This window comes from Puma concolor, chromosome E3 (assembly GCF_028749965.1).
Source record: "Puma concolor isolate L17-30 chromosome E3, mPumCon1.1.hap2, whole genome shotgun sequence".
NCBI classification, from domain to species: domain Eukaryota; kingdom Metazoa; phylum Chordata; class Mammalia; order Carnivora; family Felidae; genus Puma; species Puma concolor.
This window is the reverse complement of record NC_141682.1, coordinates 41,872,067-41,898,063: the sequence shown is the minus strand read 5'-3', so window position 1 is coordinate 41,898,063 and position 25,997 is coordinate 41,872,067. Positions and strand designations below refer to the sequence as shown.

At 57.6% G+C, this 25,997-nt stretch overlaps 2 protein-coding genes across 6 annotated transcripts in view; both read right to left on the bottom strand.

Annotated features, from left to right (window-relative positions):
- The window catches only part of LMF1 (lipase maturation factor 1), an 88,901-nt gene that overhangs the window by 51,908 nt on the left and 10,996 nt on the right, over nucleotides 1-25,997 (bottom strand). For 2 of the 5 annotated variants that reach the window (XM_086691680.1, XM_086691678.1), the window contains exons 2-3: nucleotides 22,477-22,786; nucleotides 15,605-15,665 (exon numbers count right to left, since the gene is read on the bottom strand). In XM_086691680.1, the coding sequence (XP_086547806.1) occupies nucleotides 15,605-15,665; nucleotides 22,477-22,786 (371 nt within the window). Of the gene's footprint in view, nucleotides 1-12,095; nucleotides 12,121-15,604; nucleotides 15,666-22,476; nucleotides 22,787-25,997 lie in introns of those variants that run through there. The other 3 variants (XM_086691679.1, XM_086691677.1, XM_086691681.1) reach the window with 2 other exon arrangements.
- Nucleotides 3,506-25,997, bottom strand: part of LOC147573235 (putative serine protease 29) — a 280,540-nt gene continuing 258,048 nt past the window's right edge. Inside the window, exon 7 of the mRNA XM_086691685.1 lies at nucleotides 3,506-3,522. The gene's annotated coding sequence lies outside the window, so the exon portion shown is untranslated. The remainder of the gene's footprint in view (nucleotides 3,523-25,997) is intronic.

Sequence of the window (25,997 nt, the reverse complement as noted above, 5' to 3'; positions counted from 1 at the left end):
AATCAAAAGCAAAGATGTTCACTGAAGATAAACTGGAACTAAGGAGAAAAGCAGTCTGACCACCCAGAGGTAAATCTTACTAATTCCCTGACCATATACTTCAAAATAGTTTTGGAAGATTTTTGTAGAAGCAAATTACAGGGGTGCCTGGCTGGCTCAGTCGGAAGAGCATGTGACTCTGGATCCCGGGGTTGATTTCAAGCCCCATGCTGTGTTTAGGGATGACTTAAAATATTTTAGCGGCGCCTGGGTGGCTCAGGCGGTTGAGCGTCCGACTTCGGCTTGGGTCACGATCTCGTGGTTTGTGAGTTCGAGCCCCGCGTCGGGCTCTGTGCTGACGGCCCGGAGCCTGGAGCTGCTTCGGATTCTGTGTCTCCCTCCCTCTCTGCCCCTCCCCTGCTCATACTCTGTGTCTCTCAAAAATAAATAAAATTAAAATATTTTTTAAAATGGGATGTAGTATATACAATTTAAAACCCATTTAACATATCTTAAGTATCTTTTTGTGTGTTGTTACATCGTGGTGTTTAGTCATGCGGAGATGTAATTTTAACTAATTCTCCACAGCTGAACCTTCACGTGTATTTTCATTTTCTCCCGCCATGAACATGGTGCTGAGCCCCCCGCAGTTTGTCCGCACACCCTGATCCTGCCGCAGAAACATCCCGAAGTGAGGCTGGTGACCTGCAGGCACATGTGTGACCGGGCAGCCACACGTCCCCCAGGGAGGCTGCGCCAAGTCCTGTGCCCCGGCAGTGCCTGCTTGCCCCACCGCCCCCAGCGCTGCCATAGACAGTCCTTCCAAATGCCCACTGTTGGATACAGCAGTCGGCTGTTGGCTTGACAACCGTCTCTCGTCACCACTGGGCTGAATTATTTTACGTGCTTAGCTACGTAGAGCCGCTCAGCAAACTGCTCACTGTTCACAGTGGCTTAGTAGTTTGTTCTCAAAAGCCCCTCCTGATGCTAAGAGCCGTGACATCCACGCCGTCTCACGCATCTGCGTACCAGACCCGGGCACGCCGCGAAAACACCTTCCTCAACCCCTCAGTGCAGTTACTTAGTAGATGCCTACGCACACGTCATAACACAAACACAACATGTAACGCAGAAGACGTGTTATGGAGAACACGCACACACGTGTGTGTAAACGCTGCATGTTTATCAACAGGTTCATTTGTTATAGTTCATATTTGGCTTCCCCACACGTCCTACGTGGCTTTTTAAAGATTTAATGTGCTAACACTTACCCTTTGTGCTGTGTACTTTTAAACTCTTACTTTTACAGCAGTTGTGGGTTCGGAGCAAACTGATGAGCCTCGCACCGTTCCCGTAGATTCCTTGCCCCGGGTTCCGTGGTGTTGACCCAGGCGTAGACCCGAGAGACCCCCATCACCATCTGCGTGTAGGCGGCCCCCTCCCCAGCCCCCAGCCAGGATCGCGCTGTGGGCGGCCCCTGAGATGGGCTCCTCTCACGCGGCGTCGGGCCTCTGACGCTCACGGAGGTCCCGATAGCGGTTCGCTGCTGGTCAGCGGTGCGCTGTAAGCCTTCACACCCTTCCTGGCTCTGTCCGGCGTGGGGCAGAGAAGCAGTGCCACCCCGTCAGCCACGAGCACATCCAGCACCCGGATCTGGGTGTCTGACACCGTTCTCCGTGAAAGAGAAGCAAGGCCCCTGGGGAAAGAGCTGAATCGAGAGCCACAGAAGGGAAATCACCAGAAGGGCCTGCAGCTCCCGTGGGGCTGTGAAGTCGGGGGGTGGGGGGGTGGGGGTGGTGCTCAATAAGGGTGTGGCAGCCAGCCTCGGGGCTCCCCGCAGCCAAGGCTGGGCGATGAGCACCAAAGCAGGTCCTCGTGGTGCTGGATCCTAGTCTGTGACAATAGAATGAGGAGCCACAGCGACACAAACAAGTATTTAGTAAAGACATGGGGGAGAAGGGGTAGCTCCTCCTCACAGGGGAACTGCAAGTGACAACAGAAGGGACGACGGAAACAGGAAAATCACCGCCAGGACGTCACAGTAATGGCGGCCACAAGGAAGCCTAAAGTCAGGGGACAGACCCTGAAGGAAAAACAGGGTAATCGCATAACTTCAAGAAACTCCCCCAATTTTCAACAGCGACTATGTGGCTTTAATGTACATACACAAGTCATTTGAGGGTGTCGCTGAGTCCTCCCTCCCCTGGGGTCGCGGGGCCCAGAGACCGGTTTCCAGAGGACAGAGGAGGGACGGGAAAATGCACCCGACACAGGACACACCCAGAAACACACCTTCACCAGGCGATCCAGGTCAGCATCACCTGCGGGGAGTCGTGAGGACTCAGACACCCGATCTGGTGACGAGAAGGGCACCTCCCCCCCCAGCCCCCGTGACCCGTCTCGTCACGAGAAACACCAGGTAAACGCGGCGTGAGGGACGCTGTACCAAGTAAGTGACCAGAACTGCTCAGAACTGTCAAAGTCAGGAGAGTCCGGGAGGCTGGCACAGACCCCAGGGGGCAAAGCGGACGAGGCGGCATGTGCAGCGTGGCCCAGGAGGGGCCCCGGGACTGGGGGGCACTGGTGGGAAAGCTAGAGACACCCAACCACGGTCTCGTCGAGCTGACCGTCCCGCCAGTGCTGACGTCTCCGTTCCACCAGTTACGTGCCACCTGCGGGGATGCAGGGCGGAGGCTGACGGGGACTCTGCAACATTTCTGAGTCAGAAACTATCTCAGGACCACCTTTTCAGAGGTCCTGTTGGCACCCTCTCGCCAGGGACAAGCCACAGCCTCGGGTCGGCGCCCGGCTGGCCCCGCCCCAGGGCGGGCACGCGCCTGGCCGTCATGAAGAGGACGGGGTCTCGGGGGCTCTGCCTTGTACGGGAGCCCCCCTCACCCTGGAAACCCGGGACCAAAGTGTGGCCGTGCCACTGCTAACCCCAAATCCACCCTGGCTCTCACCGAGGAGCACGGACCTCAGACGGCGCCTCGGAGGCTGCCTCTGGCTCCACCGTTAGTCTTCCATTTCGTGCTTCGCCTCTGGTTGCGTTCAGCCGACGGACTGTGGTCCTCTTGCTCGGCGCTTCTGTGCCCAGTTCAGGGCCGAGCAGGAGGAGGTGCTGGGTGCCCAGACCCGAGGCCGCCACGCTGCCGGGCCAGCCACGCCCCGGACGACGGCCGCACGTGCCTCAGCGCAGCCATCTCTCAGAAGCACCAGAACGCATGCTGCGGCTGTGCCGGCGGTCTGAGTTCCGGAGACAGGTCATCGAAAAAAAAAAAACCAATGCGTTTTCTCCATACACCGAGTCACACCCTCCACCGAGCACAGGGCCCTGAGCTGCCAGCGGCCTTGAGAAGAGCGACAACATAAGAACGTGCCAGCCTAGAAAAACCCAGACCGCTTGCCTCCTCGCGGCATCCGAGCGTGGACCCGTGCACAGGCTCACCAGGGACCGGCCACGCTGTGATCGAGCCCCTCCCCGTCCCATGTGCTGTGGTGGTGGTGGGGACCCCGTGAAGCCCCAGCCCTCCTGCGCGGACTCTCGGGTGAGAGAAAGGCAGGTAGAGAGATGATAAGCCGACAGATAACGCAAAGACCCACGTCAGAGGGTGGTGGGTTGGAGAAAAATGAAACCGGGCCCGGGGCTGGGAAGCACGGCTGTGCAGGTGCAGGAGGTGGACTGGAGAGAGGCATGCGGCCCTGGGGGCTACTGTCCCACAGTGGGAGCAGCCAGTGTGGAGGCAGGTGCGAATGGACGTGGTACAAAAATTAATCACAATCCTGTCCGCACGTCAGTGTTCCAAATGTTCAAAAGCTACTCGTCAAGGCTAATACCAAATGGAAAACCAGCAATGCTCTTCCTTGTCAAAGGTATTTAATGTTTATTTTTGAGAGAGACAGAATGTGAGTGGGGGAGGGGCAGAGAGAGACGGAGACACAGGATCGGAAGCAGGCTCCAGGCTCCGAACCGTCAGCACAGAGCCCGACGCGGGGCTCAAACTCACGAACTGCGAGATCATGACCTGAGCCGAAGCCGGACGCTCAACCGACGGAGCCACCCAGGCGCCCCCAAAGGTATTTAAATATGAGACCCACCACATGCCCATAATAAGTACAGGGATCGTGCTTTAAAAGAGGTATAAAATTCTCAGTAAGAGGACACAAACCATTAAGAAGAGATGCGTTGTACACACTTAGGAACTATTAACGGCACTAAAACTGCACCGGTATCAGTGTCTCCATTCAATGAATCCACACAGACAAGAGCTGCTATTGTAACAGCAACAAAGCATGGCTTCCTCGCTTAAAATTTCTGTTTTAAAATATCAAAGCATTTACAAAAGAAACTGGCACACAGCTGCTACTCCAGGGCTAACCTAACAATGCCTCTCCCTGTTAGTGGCGTTGGCAAAGGTCAGGCTTGCCGATGCTGTGTTCCTCTTGCATCCAACAATGGGGCATCGGAGCCAGGAAGCTCCAGGGACACACGCCAGACTCTGGAGGTTCCAGGCCAGCCAGTGGCTGCAATGGTGTCTGAGGAGACCAAAGCCATTCTCTGGCCTCCCAGCTGTTCACTGTGATTCAGGACACATCAGCGTTTACCTGGCAGGGAAGGAGCATGGGGGCAATGGTTCCTCTTGCCTCAGACAGGCGACTGCTAATGCTGCAGAAGTAAAGGGAAGGACCCATCTCACCAGTTGCTTTTAGCTATGACCAAATGAGATCAAATGTGATAAAAAAAAAAAATGTGATCAAAACATGGGCTTAAAATTGATTCTTCCTGAGGAAGAATAATGCTCTAGAATATGCATGGGGAAGAAGGCTGTGGACAAGTGGCTGTGTCTCTGAGCCTTACCCCAGCACAACTGCAGGTACCTGTCTCTGTGAACTATAAAGATCTCTAAGATGGGAAGAAGGACAAATAGGTCAGTGGTACCCAATCTGGCAAAGAGTTAACCTGCCCCGCAGTCTCCAAATCCAGAGACCTATAAAGCATCCACTCCAGGTGGTAATAGTTCCCAAGAAAAAAATCTCTATGAAGGGGGTGGGGAATAGGGAAAGGAAGTGACAGATTATCTAATATGTTTGTTTTAGTAAAAATAGTATTGGAAGAAGTCAAAGAGTTGTGTTGGTGAATTTGGAATGAAATGTTAAAGCATGATCAGAGATGAAAAACAAAGCAAACCAAAAAAGAAGAGGCAACTATTAACTCCAGGGAAAACAACGAGTTACTAGAAACAAGTGAGCACAATTTACTGTTGGCTCAGCAGATGACATTTACACAATGTAAAGACTGAATATGAATTTCATATACTATATTTGTGACACACTTGTACTGAGATGAGGGAAAGAGAAGGATATGGGAGGGAGAGTAATCCTTATCATTCATAATAGGAAGAATATAGAAAAAAGCTTAAGTGATACACCAAGAATAGTCTCCATAAATGTATTATTCAGAAATATGGAGATAAATACCAGCAATGGTAAAAAAGTAAAGGAGTTGCTCCAGGAAACAGAATGGGGGTGAGCAGAGGTAAAAGACACTGCTGTTTTTGTTATAAGCTGTGACATACAATTTCTTCCTAGTCCATGCACATTTCTAATGTTTCTTAGAATTAGAAGAACAATCTTAAGGCCCAATTATCTGCTCACAGTGTAATAAAATCAGAAACTGGTCAACGAAAGGTACCCTACAAAACCCTGAGGGCTTGGGACTTTGGAAGCTCTTCTCTAAACAGCACTTGGACCAAAGAGACATCAGCACTGACAATTATAAAAAAGTATAATGTGTGCCATTATCAGGAAGACACTGGACTCTCAAACAGGCAGGGTGGGTGGCCAGAGACACAGAGGGGAGTGGTCACCTGCCTCTATGCTTTCATTAGCAGGCAAGAAGAGATGGAGAATTAATGAGTTAAACAATCAACTCAAGATCTTAGGAAATAATAAACCCTTTCCTCCCAGAAAAAGGAAACAACCTATAAAAAGTAAAAATTAATGAGCTAGAACACATTTTTTAAAAAATCAGATAAAACCAGTTATTTGAAAAGACCCACCATGGAGACAACCTAAGGCTGTTTTGACCACAGGGATAGAGGAGGGAACAGACAAGCACTCAGTAGTGCCCAGGAGCTGAGCTAGAACTACAGCCGGGAGTAGGGGTGCAAAGGCCACGTTGAATAGCATGCAGCCATAATGGTAACAGCAGGAGGGTGTGGGGGACGAGGGTGTGGCAGTCGGACAGACCCTGGCCGCAGGGACTTCAGCAAGTCTCCAGAAAACAGGGTGGTGATAAAACCATGGTTCTCAACCCCCAGGGGACCAGCATCCCGGAGACTCAACAGTTCATCAAACGTGATGTCGCCATCACAAACATGGGCTGACAAGAGACACTGTATTAATTCCAAAGCACATGGCTCTGCCGCATTTCATCTATAACAACTTTCCTGTTCTAGAGTCTTAAGTTGGATACAAACCCTTTTCCACATTTCTATTTCAAATCATTGGAAATAAATCCAAAAGCCCCCCAAAAGCAAATGCTAGTCAAACATCCACATCTACACAATTTAATAAAAATAAAAGGCAATTTAGAAGCATTTCAGACAAAAGCCACCCACATGGATTCAGAACTAGAAGTGTGAATAAAAGCAACAAAATGCTTCTTTTCTATTCTAGAGTTCTGCATATTAAAGAGATAAGTTTCAGAAATAGAAATGGGTAGCTAGATGTGATGGGGAAAATGGAGAATAAGCAAAATGTTAATGACCACGTAAGGAAGAAAGGTCTTTAAAACAGATTTTCTTCTAGGTCTTAGTAATTCTCACATAGTCCTAAGCGAAGAGAATGGCCCATAATCAGCCCCATCTGGGTGTGCGGTGACCTTCACCTGAGCGTGTGTGCACATGTGTTCGCACACAGATCTGAGGAGGCATCAGGGTAAGAGAATACGGTAAGACAGGGGTTACCGGGGGGAGAAGCAGACCGTAGATGCAAAAGACCACACTGGAAGACAGCACCATGTACCATGTGTGCACACGAGGGAGGAGAGCCCAGCACCTTGAGAGACTTGCCCGAAGGGGCCCCGGCACCCCAGACCTGACTTTCCCCTTTCAACACGCTGGGCTGAACACTGCACACCCCGGGGGACAACTGTGCCACGTGGGTCACAGCCAGGAGCGCCTTCAGTGACGCCCGGGGCCGCAGCCCCTCAGGACGGCTCCTTCTCTCCAGGAGCATAGTCTCCCTGCACTGGTGACCCCAGGGACCGGAGAAGGGACCAGTGGTGTGCCGACAGAGCCAGCAGGGCAAAGAGAGGATGGCGAGGCCGGTGGGGGCGGAAATGAGGCCAGAATACTCCCCCTGGCACCCGGGTGGCTCAGTCGGTTGAGTGTCCGACTTCGGCTCAGGCCATGATCTCACAGTTCGTGGGTTCGAGCCCCACGTCAGGCTCTGTGCTGACAGCCCAGAGCCTGGAGCCTGCCTCGGATTCTGCGTCTCCCTCTCTCTTTGCTCCTCCCCTGCTCACACGCTCTCTGTCAAAAATAAACAAAGATTTAAAAAAAATTTTTTTTTAATTAGAAAAGAATGCTCCCCCTGGATCAGGACCAGCCCCAAGACCCTGATGGAGAGAGCACCAGAAACTCCAGGCAGCCCGGGTCACTACGGAGAACACCCAACACAGGCCGACAACAGGAGGTCTCTGGGCCTGTCTCTCAGGCGGTCATGGCCAGCCAGGGCTGCTCACAGTGGGTAAAGGGCAGAAGCCATTCAAGACGGTTCCTCTCACTCTGGAAAGGGCTATGCCTGCTAGTTGAGATGCTTCCCAGCCCACGCAGGTCACACGGGAGCTCTAAAGACCACCTGGCACGGACAGAGAAGCTTCTCTGTCCCTCCTAAGGACCCGAGCGGACAAGAGACCAAATCCAAACAATGCTGAGCGGCCGGTGTCACTGGCGGGGAGCAAGGAGAGGGACAGCGGACACCCACGGAGCCATGCGAGGAGAGTGTCTGTGTCAAGCCCCAGCACCCCGGAAACCCCAGGGAAAGACGCCCCTGAGAGGCTGCACAGCCCGGCGAGCTCACAGGCCAGGACAGGAGAGGCTGCCTCTGATTATGGGAGTAATGCGATTACGAGAAACTGCTTTCTCGGGCTTGGGGGCTGGGAAGGGAATTAGACGAACCATCAATCAGAGCAGAGGATATGAGATCCGGGCAAAGCGCAGAGCTGGGAAACAAGGGTCTGGAGACGGTTTGGTGGCATCCGCTGTCACGGAGTCCGCCCGGCCCTCGGAGGCGGTCTCATCGCTTCCTGCAGGCGAGCTCCGCTCCAGCACTAATAGGTTTTAATAAAAACTTCCAATTGGACCAGTAAACCCCTCATTAAGCTGTTTTTAAAGCACGAATTTAAGAGCAGCAAGGGTAAGGGGTCACAAGCAGCATTTAATTCACGACGGCTGGTGGGAGGTGCTGCTGGGACGGACACCGGAGTTCAAGGGTCCAGGCCACATTCGCACCGATGCCAGCACAGGACCTGCCTGAAAAGCGCACCTAATGAGGCGGCAGCGACTGGAGGAGAGTGCCAAACGCCCGGGGGGCTGCTCCTCTGAGCACAGCCACAGCCTGCAGGGACTCGCTCGCCCCTGATGCCCCGCACAGCACGTGTGCGCCCCGCCTGCACCTCTGAGTGCAGGACCGGCACCCGCCCGCCCGTCCCCCCAGCCCACCCACGGACCTCCTGCTGCCATCCGGCCCTCTTGGCCTCGGGAGATGGCGGTCGGCCCCCAATCTCCTCCAGGGTCCTGCTTCCTGGCTCCGTGGCCCGTGGCCGGCCCTGCCGGTGAGGACTACACCCGGCGTTCAGCACACCAGGATAAATGAGTAGCTCATCCACTGAGCTGCTTTCTGAAACCAAGCGTTGCTGACGCATCTTGTTCTCGGCCAGACGGGCCTGCGGTGAAAACAGAACGCTCTTTTCCTACAAAGGAAAGTCCCAAGCCGTGGAGCCCGCCGGAATCCTTCTCTCAGACCCTTCGTGCCCCAGGGACGGGTGCCTGGGCGGCCTGACACAGGAGGACCCGTGCTGCTGACTTGCTTCCGGTGTTCAAGCACCGCGTGAGGTTTCAAGCCGGGAGCCGCACCTGAGGAAACGAAGCAGGCCTGGGACCGCAGCTGCCCACTGTCCCGGCAGCGCTAACGGCACTAACGAACGTCTGAGCGTTCACGCGGCCCGAGGGGCTTGTATCAGTTTCTACCTGCAGTTTCCCGCCCCAGTTGGGCTGCTGAGCCTCGGAAGGAAGGGGCCACATCTCCACGCCCCTCAACAAAGGACCTTAACCACGACGGCACCAAAACACAACACAGCCCGTGCGGCCACAGGCAGAATGACGAAAAGCTACGGAAATATCACCCCCTTGAAAGAAGACTATGGCATAAACCAAGCGCGCTCAGGGACCTCATGCCCACGTGAACACCAAGGTTCCCGAAGCTCCTGATAGAAGATCAGTGTCGGGGGAGGTGGGGACCCGGACCTGCCTGGGAGACCGCCTGGAGGCCAACACCAGCACATGCTGGGGTCCCTCAAGCTAAAATCACAATCCGAGTTACCAGATCCTTTCTAGGGCCGGAGACACTCCAGAAGCCTCAGGGCCTTGAACAGCAGAGACGTCTCATCATGTGTGTGTCTGGGCACAAGGGCCCTGTGATGGCTCAGCTCCTGGTCACGGGGCCTGTCCCCTCTGCAGCCGCCAGCCGGCCTCCCCTGGTGCCCGCGGCCGGCCTAGGCCCGGAGGGGTGGAGCCCCGCATCGGCTCCAACACTGGGGGGAAGCCGCACGACTCAGTCCCGAGGACAGGGGGCCCTTCCTGGGTCCCCACCTCACCCAAAACAGGTGGCCATCAGGCCTCAGGCCACATTGGGAGGCTGTGGGCCAAGAGCAGCCCCTTCTGGGCAGAAAAGACCGGAAATACCAGCCGGCCCGGCCTGCTGGTTGCTACACGGCTTTCAAGGACGGCGCAAGGGCCCCACCCTGAGCTCATGATCATCAAAGAGCACTTTCCGCTGGGGAGCAGGAAACAGCACTTACAGGGGACCTGAATTAATTACCTTTACACCCACTCTTTGAAGTAAGAGTTACCAACCCAGTGGCCTTCAAGACACAGCTACACCGAGAGCCTCGGCAGAGAAACAAGAGGCAAAGCAGCCTCCTAGCACCCGGTCGACAGTGGCCTTCCTGTGTCCTGGAGCAAACAGCCCTACTGCCATGACCGTCACCTTAGCCGGAGTCCCAGCCGGCTGCAAACAGGCACTCGAGAGCCCGGTCCCGGGACAGCAGCAGGTGCCACTCACGATGGGGAGCGGGCCCTCAGGACCGTGGAAAATGTTCCAGACACTTGGACATCCTGAGAAACGTGTGGTCGTTCTGAACAAGGGGAAGGCGCTAGAAAGAGGATGCGGCCCCGCGGCCCTCCTCCCAAACCGAAGGGAGTTATACTCACCCACCGCGTCCTTACAGGGTCAGAGAAGGCGGCAGCTTGAGTCCGCAGAAGTAAACAGCCGTGCCCACTCACAGCCTGGCCGGCGAGCGCACAGAACTTCCCACAGGGGCGGAAGCGGGCTGTGCCGTGCGTGCCCAACGTGGCTGCCGGGCGCTTGCCGTGGCGCAGGTGTGGCTAAGGAGCTGCACCTGGTCTCACCTGACTCTCATCAAGCCGCCCCGCGACGGCTGGTGATGGAGCAGCTCCGGGGGCCGCGGGCCGGGGCCCGAGTTCTTCGGGAACGTGTACCCCGTGCAGCTTAGCGCTCGGCGCGAGACCCAGTGCGGGCGCGGCCTCGTCAAAGTCCACTTTGCAGAATAGAGACACGATAAATGTAACTAAAACGAACCCAGAACGGCGCGGACACACAGGCCCAGAGGGCCTGCTCCTCGTAAGAACCGAGTTCCTGCGGGCAGCCCCAGGTGAGGCCGACGGGCCCCCGCCTGGAGGCCTGAGTCCTTTCCGTTTGGTGGTTCTGGGGCTTGGTGGCCGGGCCGGTGGCTGTCGTCCTGTGAGATTAGCGAGGGAGAGAGCAGCCCGGGACGCCGAGGGGCCACACCAAGCGCACCCCACACGCCGCCTTCTTCCTCGGGGGCCTGCTTCCACGGGAGACGTGTCAGCAGTGCCACCGGCTCCCGGCGATGCAGCTGGGGCTCACGAGCGCACACGGATGCACAGGTGGGGGGACAGACTTGTTTAAACTCGGAGCAAAACGGAGGCTGTTTGCCCGAGTCTCCCGACGCCAGTGTTCCCGCCGAGGACGCCCTCGCGGCCTCACAGATGCCCGCAAGGCTCGGGCACCGCCAACCCCGGGGACCGGAGGGGCTGGGGCTCTGGTCTCTGCCTCCATTTCCCACGTGAGGCCTCGTGCGGCCCCCTCCCCACGCAGCTCTCCTAAGCGCGGGGGCTTTGGCAGAGGGGCCGGCATGGGTCTCCCGAAGCCTCGTCGCCTCGGGGGAGGCAGGCCCGCGAACCTCGGCCACCACACCTGCCGCTTCACCGCCACAGGCGAGCGCGTCCTCTGGCTTCACGACCGCAGATTTTATGGTAGCTATGGTAACCGCCCCGGATTCAGGGCACGGGCGCTTTTCTCACCTGGAAAAGGAGTTAGGGTCTGCCAGGTCTCAGTCACAACTGGAAAACAACCATACTCCTGCAGCCGCAGGTAAATCAAGCAGATTTTAGCAAGACGAGAGGGAGAAGGCAGGTTTCTTGGAGGAGTGTCTCGCGGTCACGTGGACCCTAACGCTCTCGCCGACGGCGAACTTCACGCCCAGACTTCCAGCCTCCCCTGCTCCCAACCGCATGAGGCTGGCAGGGTACTAACTTGCTCTTACGGTTAAGAAGCGCTCCACGGGCAAGGGGGACGGGGAACCATCCCTGCTCTCTTCCGGCCTAAAAGTTAAAGACACAAGCCCGAGAAGGAAGGCCGCACGCGGACGCAGCTGACCACGACCACGCTGGCCGCCCCTGACACCGAGGGCGCCCGGCCGGCTGAGAAGGTGATGAGGAACACGGGCCCAGGGCAGACGCAGAGCCTCACTTTCGATTTTAAATTTCGACTCTGGCTTTGTCACCCACCTTTTAAGGTAATTGAAGATCGGAGAAACAGTCCATGTTCCTGTTCCTCTTGCCAGAATCTGACGCTCTTCCTTCGAGTTGATGCCCATTTCTGTGACTTCAAGCGTCTTTGCCTGCAGAACCCCTCAGCAGCCCCGGCAGAGCAGCAGGGACAGCCCGCATGTACCTTCCTGTTGAGGACGCGGTGTGGCCGGCCGGGGGTCCTCCCTCCTCTCTGGCACTGACAGGCGTGCTGCAGTGATGTGCCTGTGGCACCGCTGGCCGCAAGGAAGCTTCTCTGGTCCTCTTTGGTCCTCACCCGTCTGACCACGATGTGTGTGGGAGGGTCTGTGGCATGCGCCTTTCATTCGGGTCTGGACAGTCCTCGGCTTTTATTCCTTCAACGTTCTTCTGCCTGCTGTCCCCGCTGGCGTGCGCCCCGCCCCACTGCACGGCCAGCAAGGACACCCTGTGCCCAGCGCCCCTGCCGGCCCTGTCTGCTGCTCTGTCGGCCGGGCGGGGCGGCGCGTCTGTGCGTGGGCACCGTGGTGGCTCCTGCTGGGGCAAACAGACCCACCCCTTCCTTCCCCGACGGCTCCAATATCGGGGTCACCCCTGCTGCCTGCAGGCTCCTTTTCCCCCTGCGTGTGTACATCTAGAAATTCTTGTTTAGGTCAAATGCTGTGTAGAGAAACGGTGGGTCCGGAGTGGAAGTGATTATCCAGAAGTGAGCATCTGCAGTGAGGCTGTGGTCCGGCAGGGAGGGTCGGCGGGACGGGGTCATCTGGCCGGAAAACCGACTGTGCTCTGTGAGTGACCCCAGCACGGGGCCTGGGGGCAGCCTCTCTCCATGGTCCTTGCCCACCCGTCGGCAGAGGAGGGCCCTTCCCAGCCTCCTCCTGACCCCCTCGAGCCCACTGAGCAGCTGAGTGGCAGCACAATTGCGCCCCCTCCACAGGACACGGCCTCTGCTTCAACCCCCCTCCCCGGGGCCTCGGGGTTTGATGTCCCTACCCCAGGGCAGTCTGTTCCCTCCAGCACGGGCCACCGGGGAGACCCTCTTCGGCTTCCTGCCCTGCCTGCCCCAGGCCTTCTCGCATGCCCAGGGAGGCCCGCAGACTGGAGCTCGGAGCTGCCACGTCTGGGACAGTTGCGGGGGCCTCTCCTTGCCAACCCCCCCCCCCGGCTCTCGGGCTCAAAGGTGAAACCAGTCACGGCCCCACGCTCCCGAGCGGGAGCTGGGGGTTCAGACCCTGCAGCTGCTCCACTGACTGGGCTCGCGTGGGTCAGGCCACGAGGCGGTCTCGCACAGTACCCAGCCCCCGCTCCCCGTGGGACGGGAGGGATGGCTGTCGGGGAGGCTGTCTCCTTCTCAGCATCCTGCTTGCAGATGGCCAGGACGGGGCTGGTGTGCTTGTGGGTGTCCCAGGGGGCCTGAACAGGACATACGCGATCCCCGGGGCGGGCCGCTTCCTGCCGGACTTTCAGCCAGACACCTGGCTGCCCCCTCAGGCCATCCTCGCCAGCACCCCTCCTGCGTCACTCGTGGTCCCGCAGGGGACGGCCTGCGTCCCCGCCAACTGCCGCTCTCGCGTCGCGTGCTCTCAGGAATGAGGACACGTTCCCCGTGTCCTGGCAGTGCCGGCTCCTCACCTCTGTCTGTGCTGGCATGAGCACAGCCCCCGGCCTCTGGCCCTTGTCTTGGCCGTGCTCCCCCCACCGTCCTGCCAGGCCTCCGTGTGTCCGATGGCATCAGGGCGTTCTGTCGATCTCCTCTTCTGGCTGGGACGTGACTCTGTGACGCCGATGCCATCGCCGACGTGGTCTTTAGGGCTACGCTTCCTGTCCCTGTGCCCCCCTCTGTCTTTCCAGATCACTTGGATTTCTCAGAACACCACTCTGTCCAGCATTTTACCCGCATCTCCACGTGTTTCCGGTGACTGCTCGAGGGGTCACAATACGCACCCTGAACCCTCCTGCACTCTCCTCGGGGTGTGCGGCTCCACTCGCAGCATGGAAACCCACGACCACGCGGGTCCGCCTGCCGCCCTGCGAGCCCCGTCAGGCCCGTCGCGTGCGTCTGCTCTGGGAGCGTCATGGGTCTCAGAAGGCAAACGACTTGTTTTGTTTTAAACAGTCAGGCGTGCCGCAGACAAAGTAAGAACAGGAAACGGTCTTTCACGCTGACCCGCGGACTCCGCTCTGGGCTCCACACGCCTCCCGGAGGCCGGGTCTTCTCTCCCGTCCCTTCCGGCCACCCGGAGCAGGGAGCGCACCTCGGCGGCACCCAGTCCCCGACACAGGGCCCTGGCTCCCGGCTTCCATTTGAGGCGCCCGCTCACCGGCCCTGAGCCCTCAGGGCCGCGTCCAGACCCGCGTCCAGACCCACCTACCGCTCTCAGGACTCTCCCTTTCCCTCGGTCGGCACCACCCAATGGCGTGGGAGACACAGTTTCCTTCCCGCGCACGCTGTGTGGACTTCCCCGGGCTTCTTGCATCTGTACAGTCGTGTCTCCAACCAACGTGGGGACGTCGCCACCTGCCCCTCGTGCCGGGGCCCCGCACACATGCCACCAGCCTCCGAGCTCTCCCCTGGGTGCCTGAGCTCTGCGCGGCCTGGGGGGGGCTCTAGGCCCCGCTCCGTGCCACCGTCACCCAGCCCCTCTGGGAAGTCCTTCATTTCACACACCGTATTTTTCAGTTCTCGACTTTCCGTCTGCTTCTTTTCTCATCTCGTCGGTTTCTCTCCTGAGAGCTCTTCTTCTCATTCTTCAGGGCCTCAGTGCAGTCACCAGTCCCCACGGCTGCGCTGGGCTGGCCTGAGGATGGCCTCTGTCGACGATCCTTTCCCTCCAGGACGGGCCTGCCGTCCTGGCCCATTGCTCCTCGTGTGGTTGGGGATCGTGCTGGGGCGCCGAGGGCGGCACGGTGTGGGGTGTGTGGCTCCTCGCGTCCCCTTGGAGCGTGCTGACGTGTCCGTGTATCAGCAGGTGAGAAGGTGAGACCCACAGGTGGGCTGTGCTGGGCCCTATCCACCGGGGGGCCCCCTTGCCTCTGAACAAATGCTACCCACGTGCTCACGGTGGGTGCAGCACTACCCGCACGGCATGGAATCACTGCCCGACGTCCTCCCCTTACCGAGCAAAGAAATCGGGCCGCCGCGGGCTGTCCCACCACCCTCAGCCCTGGGTGAGCTCCTCCTCTGCCCAGGGGTGTCCCGGGCACTCAGCGCGGCCCGGGGGGGGAGAAGGGTTGGCCTGCAGGACGGCCTGGCCTTCACCCAAGGAACAGTGTTGATCCGTGAGGACACTGTGCGCTCGCTGCGGTGGGGCCACTCGAACAGCCGTCTGACGCTGCCTTCTACCCACAGCACACCCCAATGTCACGAGTCCCCAGGTCTGCACCGGGCTGGCGCTCCGGGCACGGAAGCCGGCGTGGGCCAGGACTCCAGGTTCGATCACAGACATCGGCCAACGTGGTGACAGACTCTCAGGCGAGGCGAGAGGCAGAAAAAGCGCACGGGTACATACCCCACACACATGCCAAACTCCCACGGCGTCGCTTTCTGATTGCCACTTACCAAACGAATACCTGAAAAACAGAAGAAGAAACGTGTATTAAAATTTTGGCTTGCTTTGTCAAAAAACTTACAAGACTAAAGCATCCTGCCACCCAGCTAAGTAAAGCCCACTTCAGTGACCCCAGGACACCGTGGGTCAGGTCACAGACCCCATGGGCACTAAATGTGGGGAAGGTGGGCATAAGGGGGACCCCCAGGTGCTACGTGTGTGGCCAGAAGCCCTGTCTGCCCAGGCCCTGCCCCACATACGGGGTCCCAGCCCATGCTCACAGCAAGCCAATCAAGAAATCTTTTAGGGGGGCACTTGGGTGGCTCAGTCGGTTAAGCGTCCGACTTCGGCTCAGGTCGTGATCTCACGGTTCGTGAGTTCGAGCCCCGCGTCGGGCTCTGTCTGGGCTGACAGCTCAGAGCCTGGAGCTGCTTCGGAGTCTGTGTCTCCCTCTCTCTGCCCCTCCCCGACTCATGTCTGTCTCTTTGTCTTTCTCTCAAAAATAAATAAAAGTAAAAAATAAATCTCTTGGAAAAAGGAAACGTAATAGTGGATATCTGGCAGTAAATAATTTCTGTACATAGTCAAACACCATGGAATGTCATACCCTAGAATCAGAAAGTTTGAAGGGCACCTAGTACCCTGAGCACAGATTATCAGAAAGGGGTCCCTACAAGGAAGGGCGGCCTTCACTGTGGAGTGCGTGCCCAGGCGCAGGCTGCTGCCCCCACGGAACGGAAATGGCCCCATTCCGCTCCCTGAACCTCCCAGAACAGAGGCAGGAGTCCATGTCCGTGCATCAGCTCTCTTTTCAGTCGGTGCTCCGTCAACGCATCTGGGCCCCAGGCAACGTTCAAGGCGGACGTGGGTGGCGGGGCGCAGCCAGGGCGGCTGGTGGCGGGCCCTGCGGGGGGCTGCTGCGTTTAGGACAAAATGAGGCTTGCATCGTCCACCGTCCGGAGGGAGCGGCCACGCAGCGCGCCCTGTGGCACCAACCGTGACCCCCGCACCCCCCGCGGCCCTCTGGCATCTGCTCTGGGCACTCTTTGAAGTGCAGGCTCTGTCCTCTCTCTCCAAGGGACGTGGCAGAGGCGGCTTCCTCCGCAGGAAGGACCCCCTGAGCCTCCCCGATGCCGGTCCAAGTTTTCGGAGATAATCCTTTCTTCTCTGGGGGCCAGGAAGGTGGGGAGAGAAAGGGACGGCTGCACAGCCATCCTGACTCGCTACAAAGGGCCCTTGAGGAGTACTGCCAAAGTAAAGCGCAGATAAAAGGATCGGAAAGCCGACGTTGTGGAAAGTTGATGCTGGGGGGGCAGCTGGAGTGAAGTCACGGTCGGGGCTCCCAGGGTTCTAGCAGGTTCCAGCGTCCGAGACAGAAAGAGCCGCTGCAGCGAGACCCATCTGTAAAACCACTTAAACTCATGCAATAGCGGCTGCTGAACTCTAGCTGTCTTGTCACACGTCGCCGGTTCCCGGGACGGTGAAGCCCCAAGAGCAAGAGGGCAGACACCCAAAGTCCCCGCTGATGTGACCGGGAGACCCGCCTCCCCTGCAGAAGCCTCCCAGTACCCGGCTCCCCGCCCCACACCTGGGCTGTGCGCCCGGACTCGGACAAACCGACTTCACCGCGGACAAGGTCACCCAAGGGACCTCACCGGGCGGGGAGGGTCAGCAGCGGCACAGATGAGGCTCGTCAGTGGCACTGACCACCCGTGTGACGTGACGTGACGTGACGTGACGTGACGAGATGGGTGCGAGATCTCCGTGGCCTTCTCCCCGAACCCACAACCCAGCCCAGTCGCGAGAAGAGCGTCAGACGGGTCCCGACCCACAGCATCCCTGACCAGTCCTGTAAGCTGGGGGGTCAGAGACACTGTCCCGGCCCAGAAGAGCCTAAGGGGACGTGATGCCCAAATGTCCTGTGGCTCCTGGGGGAGGGGGATCCTGGGACAGAAGAGGTCAGTATCGGTCTGACAAGGAAGAGGTTGACAATACACGAAACTGGGTGTGGGGTGCCCAGGAGCTCCCCGTACTGTTCTGCATTCTGTAAACCTATAGTTGTTCCAAAGATGAAGCTTATCACATTAACAGGAAAAGCTGAAGTAGCTAGGCAGAAACCCAATCTGTGCCCGTCAGCCAGGAGAGCCGCATCCGGCCTCACTGGGTCCTCAGCAGCGAACAAAACCGCATGCGGCAGCCGCAGGCCGGGCCCTGGGAGGGACCACACGGCTTCCTTCCACTGGACACAAGCTCTGGGGCCCTGGGCACTGTTCGAGGCACACAAACTCCAGTTCTCAGCACGGGCGCACGGTGGGCTCAGACGGGCACACGGTGGGCTCAGGCGTGCGCACCAAGGCCCGGGCGTCTCAGGACCAGGAGGCATGGGCTTGGCAGTGGGGGGTGGGGGTGGGGCGGGGGCTGCCTGCCGGCCACCTAATCTGAGGCCCCTTCTAGCTCCATCCGCTCCCAGGGCACCACCTCCTGTCTCTCCCCGACAGATGATGCCGTACCTGGTTAAACAAACGGAACCGAGAGGTCATCTCTGCCCCTAACCACACAGTCTCAGGGGCGGGGACACCCTCACACCGCTCCTGTGCCAGAGCACCAGGAAATCAAAACCTGCTCCGGCCACACTCGATGGCTGGTGACGGAGAGGGGGCCTCCACAGCCGCTCAGCACCCCTGCACGTGTGTCCTTGGAAAGCCTGAGCCCCCACACGGGCTGGTCCTGCATCCCTATCGGGGGCCTGCCGGCCTGGGGACGCCCTGACTGCTGGCGAGCCCTGCAGGGACATGGGGCCCCTGGTGCTGAGCCGCTTCCCTGGTTCCTCCCGCAGAAAGAACACAGTCCTGGGCCCAGTCACCTTTCGCGCACTAGGAAGGCCCGCCGGGCACCTGCCGCATCCCTCCCTCTACTCAGCGGAGGCACAGAAACACGGGAGCTCCCGCTTTACCTGCCTGCCGGCCAGCAACACCCCAAAAAAGTGGAGGGAGTCACGCCCCCCTGCTGCTGCCTGCCGCAGCCCAGTGGCTCCCAGGCCCACCTTCCTGGGGCTTGGGGCTCCCCTTCCCTATCAGGGGCCGCAAATCCTGGCCCCTAGGGCCCAAGAAACCCATTGGTGCCAGCCCAGGTCTTCACCGCGAGGCTGGGGGGGAGGGGGCGGCCGGGTAGATGGAGATACCACGACTCCTCACCTTAGATTTGCCCAACATGTGGAAAACAGCATCTCTTAACTGCCCAGAACCGGAGCAGTGGAGACCCAAAATGAAGCAGCCGCGTGCCCTTGACAAAACACCCTGCTGTGCGGGAAGCACAGCCCCGAAGGCCGTCGTGAACACGGGGCCACGCTGGGTGCTGACGGCACAGGAAGGTTCTAGAAACGCTTGCAGGTAAAATCATGAGGATGTGGAGTTTGGTAAAACATGGGGGACGTGGGGAGAGTCAGAGGCCCGGGTCTGCCCGGGTCCTGTACGGTGGCTGAGCATCCCGCGTGGCAGCGCTGCCTCAGCCCACAGCCCGCCCCACGCCTGACCACAGGCCACGCGGATGCAGGACCTGGAGCTCTGGGAGAGGGCGCCCCGGAACACGGACCCCACGGCAAGGGGCATGCCACCAGCTCGCCTGCGCCCCGGTCCCTCGTTCCTGCCCCCGCGTCCCCAGTCCCCCTCCCACTACGCCTCCTGCGGCCACAACATAAGGACTTCACACGATCGGTGCTCCACTCCCCGAACCCGGGGGCGCGGGCCACTGATCTGCAGAACACTGACCGCCTGGAAGGGAGCCACTCTCCCTACGACGAGATCTCCGGTCGCTGCCACCACAAAGTGGATTCAGCGGCTCCCACCTGACACGCGGTGTCGGGAACGAAGTCGGGAGAGCGGGCAAAGGGCAGTCACGGTTCCAGAACATGCCGGGTGCCGCGTGAGGCTACCTGGCTCCGCCCCACGACAGCCACCTCGGGGGACTGCACGTGCCACCGGGCAGGAGCAAACGTGGGCAGGCACGGGGCCGTGGTGCCTGTGGAGAAGCACCTAGTGCACCTGCCGGCACCTCCCTGCCTTGGGGGGAGGGGCTTCCCGTCCCCACCACCGGGCGCGAGCTGGACGCCTGCAAGACGTTTTGCCAACAGCGTCCATGATCTGCGCATCTCACCTCAAAGAAATACTCTTTGTCCCCAACTTTAAATAAATGGGACATGCGAAGAACGGTCTGTGTCTAAGCGTCATCTGGGGTGTCACGAAAAAGAAAGCCTGTTCCCCCCGTGCGGGGTCCTCACTCGGTAAGTTTTCAATGTCACTCTGATCCCAAAGCCATCATCCGTCAGGGAAACCCGAGCCAAGGGTGGAGCTGGAAATACCTCGGAGGCGGAGGGTGCCTGAGTCCCGCCAGCCACCTCGCCTGCGTGCAGGTGCCCGTGAGCCCCACGAGGCCCCACATCTGTGCCACAGCAGCGTGCAGCTCGGCCGTGGACACTGGCATCACGGGCATGGTAGGTAAACCACTGGTCTCCACTGACAGATTTTGTCTTCTTTTTCACTTTTCACCTAAAACATCTCATGCACCATTTCTGAGAAAATGTAGTTTTATTTTATTTTGCACATTTTTTTTTACACGTCCAAGGGAAGGAGAACAAAATAGCTTTTCCAATGAGAAAAATACAAGACTATTTTTGTCCACACATACCCAAAGTGGTTTTCAGAAATTTAAACATGGGGTTGATCCTCCTTGGCCACATTCTACGCCATGACTAGGAAATACTTTTCACAGTTCAACTTTCTCTGGTTGCCAGGCACGAGAAGGCACGCCCCAAGCCACGTGTCCCAGAGGAAGCGTGTTGCCCTCTCCGGTCTCTGCAGCGGGCGCTCGCGGTGTGGAACTCCAACCGCTACGATGGGACAGAGGGGCCCAGAACGCTCCCTTCTCAGGCGTGGTTTAAAATCACACATCTCAAGGGGCGCCTGGGTGGCGCAGTCGGTTAAGCGTCCGACTTCAGCCAGGTCACGATCTCGCGGTCCGTGAGTTCGAGCCCCGTGTCAGGCTCTGGGCTGATGGCTCGGAGCCTGGAGCCTGTTTCCGATTCTGTGTCTCCCTCTCTCTCTGCCCCTCCCCCGTTCATGCTCTGTCTCTCTCTGTCCCAAAAATAAATAAAAAAAAACGTTGAAAAAAAAAATTTAAAAAAAATAAAATAAAATCACACATCTCAAAACACAGCAGCCTCTGAAGACGTCGCAGGAAAAGCCAGCGGAGCACCCCTCTGTTGGTAAACACCCCCGGCCAGGAGACCGGGGGCAGGAGGGAGGCACCGGGGGCATCGGACCTCCGGGAATCCCACAAGGGGAGGAGCAGACGGGCGAGAAGGACACCTCACACCGCACAGCCGCTTTGCAGCTGCTTGAAGCAGGAGGCACGCGGGACGGTCCCCCGGACCCCGCGCGGTGTCAGCGGGTAACACGTCATTAGGAGGGCCCCGGGGGTGGGTGTGCAGGGTGACCGAGATGCGTGGCCTTCTTTCCCGCAGCCCGGATTTGCAGGAAGGGCCTCCCGCATGCACACTAAGTGCTACCCATCCCTGCCTGACCTGGTGCAGTGCTAAGCGGGGTCATCCACAGCCAGGAACGGGCCGGGCAAAAGTCCAGCCCAGACTCCACTCAAAGAGGTGCGCACCTGCCCACAGGGAGCTGCGAGGGGCCCGCCGGACAGACCCCGGGCAACTGCCACAGCCCTGGGGTGACCGTTCGAAATCCACCTGCGAGACAGCACTGAAGGTCAGGTCCACGGGCACAGGAGCAGACTGTCTGGGTTAGAACCCAACCCTGGGAAGACCGCACAAGCTTTTCCATCCTGGGCCAGCGCCACAAAGACGGCTGGGCCACCGGACTACACTCTTCGCCCAGAGGACAGACGACTCCTCGGTCAGAACTCCGCAACAGATGCCCCAGAAGCTCTTCACCCCCTCCACGTCCACACAGACGCGGATGTCCACGTCTAATTCAGGCAGGTCTACACAGACACCAACGCTCCGTGTCTGCTTCCTGTACGTCTGCACTGATACCCTCCCTCTCTCCCACGCGTGCACACAGACACCGACGCTCTGCCCTGGCACTTCTCAGAAAGCTCTGGTTTTCCTCTGCTAGGCGAGTCTTCCCTTCCTCTCAGGCCCAGCACCGGAAAGACGAGGGGGATCCCTCTGACCTGCTCAGACACCCCTCGGTGCCCTGGGGCCACTCAACTTCAGTCAGCCTTTCCCGGACCACGGGCCGCCCTGGGACACAGCCTCTCGGTTCCCGCAGGCCCTCCCCAGCCTTCCTGCCTCTGTGGGGCTCCGCTGTCCCTCCAACCGCTTGGCCCGGGAGCCCGCTCCCCCGACCCCCTCAGCGGGGCCAGCCTCATTGTGGCTCCTGGCACTAGCTGGTAATGGTTCCTCCTGAACAAGGAAGAAGCTGGAAGAGCAGGAAAAGAAACAGCTTCCAAGTCAAGACCCGCCCCCCGCCCCCAGAGCACTCCCAGAAGCCCACACGGAGACCCTCCCTCCATCCACAGGACGCCCGGCTGCAGGAGGCTGACATCAGGGTCTCTGGGGTGGCCGTGCCACTCCCAACAGACTCGTGATTATTCCCAGAGAAGAAAGGCCCTGGGAATGTGACTGACTGGCAACCAGCAGTCTCTGCTCCCGCCTAATTGGAATGGTGATGCTCCCCTGCACTCATGTGAGAAGAAATCTTGCTCTGTCTCCCCAGCTGCCGGGAGGCTGGCTTGCTCCCCGGCCCGTGACATCCCCAGGACGCCGCGCTGCGGCACGGCTGGCCCGCGGGACTCCAGGGCTTCTGACTTACCAGATCTGTCCCACGTTGACCAGGGACATGTAGAGGACCCAGAGAGTGGCCATGAGCACCACGTTGGCACAGCCGGTGACCAGGACGAAAGACGAGACGCCCAATCCGAGGAGGGCGAGGGCGTCCAGGTTGGCGTTCATGTGCGACCAGTCCAGCAGCCAGAGCACGGTGGGCGCGTAGCTCACGGCCTCCCAGCCTCCCCGGCCCCGGAAGTACCGCCGGACGCTCTCCAGGTACGCCCGGCAGGGCAGCAGGCCGCGGTCGCCGATCAGCTGCTTGTTCTGGTGCAGAGCCACCAGGAACGCCACGACTGGAAGGAACAGGGCAAAGGACCGTGAGCAGGAGCACGGCTGCGTGTGGACACCCGGGGGAGGGGGCGCGGCCGGGCGGGAAGACGAGGCCGGGTCTGGGCAGCGGCTTGGGATCAAAGCAGGGATGCGAGGGGTCTGAGCATTTCTCACAATCCCGGGGGCCATGCCGTAAGGTCCGGTCTGGAGAAGCCACGGAACGCGCGAAAGGTACGCAAGCGCACGTGGGCTGCGTCTCCTTGCACCTGTGGTACGCGCGTGCACGAGACTCGCCCCAGGCGAGTGGCCGGTTAGCGGCCCCAGACTGCACTCCGCGTGTGTCATCATCACACGCGTCCGGACCACCCTGGGCCTGGAGCTCACGCTACGGCTCACGTGTAAGTCACGAGCACCGTGTTCAAACCGCTGGTTTCCGACAAGCCCCGCTCCTACAAGAGCACGTTCGCATCCTCTGGACTTGAGCGTCTGCACGGAGACGCCACGGGACGGGGGAGGGAGCACGGCACCCCCGCCTGCACACGGGAAGGCGAAGGGGAGAGACCCGGGTCACAGGTGGCCACAGAGCAGTTCCACGCAGACACCACGGGACCCGTGGACCCCCGACACGAGCTGCACTCTGTAAAAAGCTCCACAGTGCTGAATGTCCAGGGTGAGGACCACCGCGTCACGGGGCAGGGGTGAGACCGGAGCACAGCGGCCCTGCGTCACAGGGCAGGGGTGAGACCGAGGGGGAGAGGCGCACGGCGGTGGCGGTGGCTTAGTTGCCGGTTTTGCACACACTGGCTAAGGCTCCCGGTGTCACGTTCAGGTTGGAACCGCGTGCGACCCTAGTCTACGGCAAAACCAGCAGCAATCAGCTAAAGCGTCTGAAGGAAAGTAAGGAGGAAACAGCACGAAGGCCAGGAGACCCCGGGAGCGCACTTGCAGGGACGTGCGCCACACAGAAAGTGGTATTCTAGTACTTGGAGACTCAGATTAAGTCCCGTGGGACGGCAAATAAAATTGTAAACAATTCTACATAATGAGTCAGTACAGATACAAAAATGGAATCCTAGAAGATGCTCAATTAACCAAAGAGAAGGCAGGAAATGAGAAAAAAAAAAGAAACAACAGAAGAAACAAATAGAAAACAACTAGCCCCACGGTAGATTTTAATCTGTCACTCTAAATGAGAGTATTCTAAACTCAGCAGTAAAGACAGAAATTGTCAGACTGGAGAAAAAAGCAGGACCTAAATCTATGCTAGCTACAAGAAATCCACTTTAATTTTTTTAAGTGTTTATTGTTGAGAGAGAGAGAGAGAGACAGAATGAGAGAGGGGGAGACGCAGAATCGGAAGCAGGCTCCCCACTGTCAGCACGGAACCTGACACAGGGCTCCTGAGAGCCACCAGATCACGACCTGAGCTGAAGTTGGACGCTTAACCGACCGAGCCACCCAGGCTCCTCCAAGAAATCCACTTTCAATATAAACACGTACGTAGTTTAAAAGTAAAAGCACAAAAAAGATACATCACAAAAACATTAATCAAAAGAGAGCTCATGGCTGTATTAACATCAGACAAGAAACGTAAAAACAATAGTACGAGGGACAAAAAAGGACATTGCAGATGATAAAGGATCAACACGTGGACACAACAGGATTAGATGTGCGTGAACCTACCAACAAAACTTACGTGCTTAAACTGCCCTTACTACATAGAAGTATATACTCTATACACGTATTCATCGACTTGACCTAACACATACTGATCGCTATATGTATAAAAAAGCAAGACACGCCAATGTGACATCTTTAGAACACTCTACCCAACAGCAAAATAGGTATTATTTTCAAGTATATGTGGAACATTCACTAAGACACTCCACGCTGTGAGCCATGAAGTAGATAAAACATAAAGAAAAGAGCTAAACTCTAAAAAACATGTTTCCAGCACAGACAGAATTAAACTAGCAGTCAGCCACAGGATGTTATCTGGAAAGCCACCCTAATTTTTGGATATTATACCACACACCTCTAAACGGAGGTGTTTTTTTTTTTTTTAATTTTTTTTCAACGTTTTTTATTTATTTTGGGGACAGAGAGAGACAGAGCATGAACGGGGGAGGGGCAGAGAGAGAGGGAGACACAGAATCGGAAACAGGCTCCAGGCTCTGAGCCATCAGCCCAGAGCCCGACGCGGGGCTCGAACTCACGGACCGCGAGATCGTGACCTGGCTGAAGTCGGACGCTTAACCGACTGCGCCACCCAGGCGCCCCTAAACGGAGGTTTTAAAAGCACAAGCAAGGGGCACCTGGGTGGCTCAGTTGGTTAAGCATCTGACTTTGGCTCAGGTTATGATCTCACGGTTCATGAGTTTGAGCCCTGTGTCGAGCTCTGAGCTGACAGCTCAGAGCCTGGAGACTGTTTCAGATTCTGTGCCTCCCTCTCTCTGCCTCTCCCCCACTCACGCTCTGTCTTTCTCTCCTTCAAAAATAAACATTAAAAAAAAAAAAAACCCACACAAACAAAATTATAAGATTTATTTTATTTTTTTTTAATTTACATCCAAATTAGTCAGCATATAGTGCAACAGTGATTTCAGGAGTAGATTCCTTAGTGCCCCTTCCCCATTTAGCCCATCCCCCTTCCCACAGCCCCTCCAGGAACCCTCTGTTTGTTCTCCATATTGATGAGTCTCTTTTGTTTTGTCCCCCTCCCTGTTTTTATATGATTTTTGTTTCCCTTCCCTTATGTTCCTCTGTTTTGTCTCTTAAAGTCCTCATAGGAGTGAAGTCCTATGATTTTTGTCTCTCTCTGACTAATTTCACTGAGCATAATACCCTCCAGTTCCATCCACGTAGCTGCAAATGGCAAGATTTCATTCTTTTTGATTGCTGAGTAATACTCCATCGTATATATATTCCACATCTTCTTTTCCATTCATCCATCGCTGGACATTTGGGCTCTTTCCATACTTTGGCTGTTGTCGATCGTGCTGCTATAAACATGGGGGTGCATGTGTCCCTTCGAAACAGCACACCTGTATCCCTTGGATAAACGCCTAGTAGTGCCATTGCTGGGTCGTAGGGTAGTTCTATTTTTAGTTTTTCGAGGAGCCTCCACACTGTTTTCCAGAGTGGCTGCACCAGCTTGCATTCCCCAAAATTATAAGATTTTTTAATTGAATGAAATTTGAAAAGACAACATATAAAAACTTGCAGGATGCCCTG